Genomic DNA, 5,314 nt, shown 5'->3' on the forward strand with positions numbered 1-5,314 from the left:
TTTTCTAGTGAAATCGATGAAACAATGGGCTTATGATAACTGTAATACGATATAAACAGTGTTGAGTAAGTTACTTTTAAAAAGTAATTAAGTCACTTTACTCGTTACTTAGAGATAAATGTAATAAAGTAACATTACTCGTTGCTCAAATAAAATTGTAGTGAAATTACTTTACTTTTCAAATAGAAAAGTAACTCATTACTATCTCGTTACAAAAAAAAATCAATATTTTTTTTATCAAATTTCTTGACAATTATCATTCTGCAGGCAATAATGTAACGTTTTATAAAAATACATTACCTATGCTAAAAAGGTATAATTTTAAAAATGTGTTCAAAAAAAAGAAGATGTACAGTTAATACATGTTTACATAACAATACTACATTAGTAATTACTTATGAGTCATGACTATTAAAAAATAGTACTTATAAATTGTAGCTACTTATCAATAGTAATTAATCATTATATAGTTAAGTATAGTATAGTATAGTTTTGTATATGTGTCACAAACTGACAACATAAACCTATACCTATACCTATCTGTAGAGTGTCAACTGATCGACTGACACCAAATAAAGAATATTAGCACTCAATTTTGTATTTGTGTTATTAAATATTATGTTTGTGAAAATAAAATCATAATACATATAGAACACAATATTATAACTTATACAATCATAAACAATAAACCGTTTCTTATAAATGTCAAATGTGAAATGGCTATAATGATTTATGACGGTGTAATATTTAAATATTTCGATTTCATTTAATTATCAGAAATATAATGTTATATTCTAATGTTAATTCTAGATATAGTAATAACTAATACCTAAGTAATTTCAAATTGAGCAGTTTTTGTACAACACTAAATTATTTATAAAACCTGTATAGTTAAGAGGAGCGTATATAACTCATTAGTCCGCGCTATAATCTGATATCATAGGAAGTGTTGTGCGAAGGTACTTATATAGAGGAAACAAATTAAATAATAACTTTTCTCGTGACTTACCGTGCAATTGGACATGTCAAATATCAAAACAATTGAAAACTGAATTGTGGTAAGTGAAAATTATATATATAAACATATAAACTTGATTGGTAAACATAATAATACCCGCATTATGCATATATATTTTTTTTTTTGGCAATAGGTAGGTACTTAATAATTCGAAACTGTAACGCGTCATTTCGTAGAAATTACTTATCAAAAGTAATTTCCATTACATTTTCGTTACTAGGATATAATTATAATGAAATTACGTAACGCGTTACAAGCAAAGTAACGCCGTTACAGTAACGCGTTACTTCCGTTACGTTACTACCCAACACTGCATGTTAAATAGGTCGGACGACAGAATAACCAATAGGTATTTATGTAATATCAATAAACAGAACATTATGAAAAACTAATAATAAAGGTCCGTGTAGAACAATCTCACAAAATATAATTAAGACTTATCGCATTGTCGTCTTTGTTGTCGTCGATTGTACTATATACTGTAGTTTACCAGGAGTAAAAAGTATTTAATTAATTATTGTTTTTTATAAATCAAATATTACAACCTATATTATTTGGTCGATGTCTAAATGTCTTATTGGTTGCAGTATTCCTATGTTGGATAGTAACATAACGTAGATACATATTACACGTTAAACTGTAATTCAATTATTATTTTAAAAAGTTATTCCATAACAGTAGGCATATAAATCTCCAGTAAAAGGGCAAGCATTGTCACATCCTGTGTCGCTTCGTTGACTTTTTTACGATAAGTATTATAATTTGTATTAAACGTGTAAGCATTTTTAAATTGATTTACATGTAATGATACGCTCAGTTACACGCTCATAACTTATATAATAATTAAAATATCATAAAATATCCAACGTAGCGACACAGTCAATGTTCTTAACATAATCAATTTAGAATAATATGAAAAGTAACAGCATAGGGTTGGTTCTGGTAAACGTACGTTTAATATGTTATGCGTCCTGCAACCGATCTTTTTAATCTATCCCATAAGTCTAGGTTGTAATTTGTAAACCTATCAACTTGGTAGTTTCAGCCAAAATTCGAGTGGAATTTGTAATTTAAGATCTTTTTCTTTGTTACCTACCCTAAATATTCTACCTTTTCACTGCTCCTTCCTCCTTCTCTCTCAACTATACAGGTTCAGCCACTCTCTTCGTTCAAATCGCTTCAACAACAAATACGTTATTAGCGTATAGAAGTTTTTTTTTTCAATTACTATTTCTATTTCTTTAAATGTTAAATGTATTACTACATTAGTTTATACTTTATATAGTTCTAAATCTTATTTTAATATATTATTGTGTACACAACAAGTATTATCGTCATCACCGACACAACTGAGAGCGTGTGCGGATTCGATTGTCAGACTCTTGTGGATCGATAATCGGGTAGGCGCAGTATTTACTTTTATGTATACACAATGCAGGGTTAATAGAACAATAGTTATAATTATTATTATTTTAGATTCTGAGCCGAGCGATGAATGTATTGATTTTAAAACAATGTGTGAGTTTTTTTTAATTCCTTTTTTTGACTGTTATTCCCACACTTTGGGGCACACAAAATGTCACCATACAGAAAAACATACGGGTTACGTGATGGCGAGTTTATGGTGATGCAAATAATGATGGCCCCTGATCACCTCTACACCATTCTCACAGCCAGTCCTGCGGAGTGGACGAGAGTCGCGGGCACCTTTGGACTCAAAGACGACCATGGCAGCGGGTGAAGCTGCTTAAAAATCTATCAGCAAAAACGCGCGTTGTAGCCGTTGTAATGTGACGCAAACTATTTAAAACCATTGGTTTATTTTTACGCGGTCAAGAATATCATGCGGCACTCCGTTGCCAAACCGCGACATGTCGCAGTTGTTAGCGGCAGATTTCGGCATAACGCGGCGGAAACGCTGTAGTGTGTCGCACTGTCGCGTACCATATATAAATATGCGTTTAAATTTGGCGGTTAGTGGTTACCCCGCGCGGCGCAACCGCGATAGTGTGACGCAACCCCAAGTGAATACGTTAAATTGTATTATTATCATTTATCAAAATGTACAGTATATTTAAATCAAATAAAAATAAATAGTGCTAAAAACGGAAGCTAAAAGGTGTTGAAAGATCTATAACAACCAAACATATAGCACATGGATGATACGACTATAATAATGTATGATATACATTATTTTTAACAAGTAAAATGTTTATTATTATTTGTGTAATTTTATTTTATTCACGTTTTGCTTTGACACTGTGGAAAAATGTATTAACGCGTTTACAAATCATTTTTAGGCCACAATAAATTATGAAAAAAAGAACAAACCCAACGAACAAAAATGTGCTAATTATATCAACTAAAAAATATTGATACCACGTCAGATTCAGAGCGTGAGATTTTAAATGTGGTGCTCCGTTATGACGCAAAACGTACTCAGTCCAGTAAACCACCGACTCCACTGGTGACATAGGCCGGTCTTTGAACCGATCGGAAGCAATTTTAGCGTTTTGTTGGTACCTATACGAGAACGGTGCACAGTAATATTTAAACGTCTTATAGAATTTGATTGAAATAAAATGTCTCACCTGTCGTTGTCTGCAATCTCCATAATGGCGTTAAAAACCGTGTCTGTAGTTACGGAAAAGAGATCCAAAGAGATCGCCATTCCGGCGTCGACCAGATTGTCGATATTTCTCGGTTGATCGTAGTAAATCGGAAATCCGAGTAAAGGCACACCTGCGTCTACAGCTTTGTATACTCCAGAAGTACCCCCGTGACTGATAAACAGTTTCACGTTAGGATGCACTACATGATAAATATAATAATGTCAGATTACATTTAATAACATTATAGTTCAGTATATAACTTTAAGCTATATATTATGTGTAAGTGTATTGTGTGTATGTTACTACCACATATTGGCACGTACGAAGTATATCGCGTTGTGGAAACCATTTTCGCGTCATTACGTTCTTCGGTTTGTCTACCATTTCACCTTCGTACTTCCACAATACCTTTTGCGGAACCCGAGCGATTGCCTCTTTTAACACTTTCAGTACATTTTCCGGTAACGAAGCCATCGAAAGCACCGAACCTAACGTGAAGTAAATCACTCCGTTAGGTGCGTCGTCAATGAATTCCAAAATGTCCTGTTGACAAACAAACCGATCGCACAATTATTTAACTCTTCAAAATGTAAATCCATGTTATATCGCTGCATATCAGTTTCACTGCAGAATGGGTCTGCCAAATTACCCATATGACGGTGGTGCAGTTTTGCGCAAAATTTAATTTCAAAAATTAACACATTCTTTAGTTAGATTAATCAGCGAGTACAAAATATTGTACTTCATGTGAATTTAGTGGCACTGAAACTATTCATCATATATGGGTGGCTGTCACAACCCATTTTTTTTAATGGGTGGTGGTCCCATGGTGAATGACTGAGCGTATGAGCTTCAGATGAATGAGGTATTGATTATAATTTATAACGATAGTAATCGTGTACGCCATATGGTATACACTATACATACATATTGTTATTAAACTAGGGCTTGAAACCGATATTTGATACCGACTTTGAATACTGGTTAAAACCATTATAAACCAAAATCGAAATCGGAAAAATTCAAAACCAGTATTCAAAACTAAAAACGAAAAAAAAAAAAAAAACCGATATCCGAAACCGAAATCAAAATAGGAAAAAATATTTATGTTATATTTAAAAGTTTTTAGGTAGTAATGGGTCATAATGTAATATATTTAATTATAGATAGTTCTATTTTGGGAATATTTTGCTATTCTTATTTTAATAAGCTACCTATTGGCTATTGGTATCATATAATAACAGCCACACCATGTAATATTAGAATTTATTAGTTTTTTTAATTATCTCTATTAAGAAAATTTTTTTTTGGATCGGCTGCAACGCAATTTGATTGAAACGATTTTTAAAAAAATATTAATCATTCTACTATGAAACTCGGATATCACAGGTGAAAATACGTTATTAATTTTAGAATTTATTGGTTTTTTAAAAATCTATTGGTTTTACAATGATGTGTGTTTTGTTTTCTATCTGTCATCAATATTTTGGATAGGAAGTGTGCTTTGATTTTTGAGATAAGCATCTTTTCTGATAGAAAGGTGAACCTAGTTGGTACTTTTGGGAGGTCAAAATTGAAAATTCCAAGTACTTTTTGAAATCGTCGAGAAAAACTATCGATAATTTACGAGAAGCCACTAAAAAAGGGATTTTAATTTCTAATGCTTTGATAAACACCATAGGAA

At 31.9% G+C, this 5,314-nt stretch overlaps 1 protein-coding gene across 1 annotated transcript in view; it reads right to left on the reverse strand.

Moving 5' to 3' along the window:
* Positions 1-3,229: 3,229 nt before the first annotated feature.
* Positions 3,230-5,314, reverse strand: part of LOC100169554 (UDP-glucuronosyltransferase 1-1) — a 6,308-nt gene continuing 4,223 nt past the window's right edge. The window contains exons 4-6 of the mRNA XM_008185393.3: positions 3,954-4,173; positions 3,610-3,829; positions 3,230-3,541 (exon numbers count right to left, since the gene is read on the reverse strand). Coding sequence (XP_008183615.2) covers positions 3,256-3,541; positions 3,610-3,829; positions 3,954-4,104 — 657 coding nt within the window. The 5' untranslated portion in view covers positions 4,105-4,173 and the 3' untranslated portion in view covers positions 3,230-3,255. The remainder of the gene's footprint in view (positions 3,542-3,609; positions 3,830-3,953; positions 4,174-5,314) is intronic.

The sequence above is a fragment of the Acyrthosiphon pisum genome, chromosome A2 (genome assembly GCF_005508785.2).
Source record: "Acyrthosiphon pisum isolate AL4f chromosome A2, pea_aphid_22Mar2018_4r6ur, whole genome shotgun sequence".
NCBI lineage: Eukaryota > Metazoa > Arthropoda > Insecta > Hemiptera > Aphididae > Acyrthosiphon > Acyrthosiphon pisum.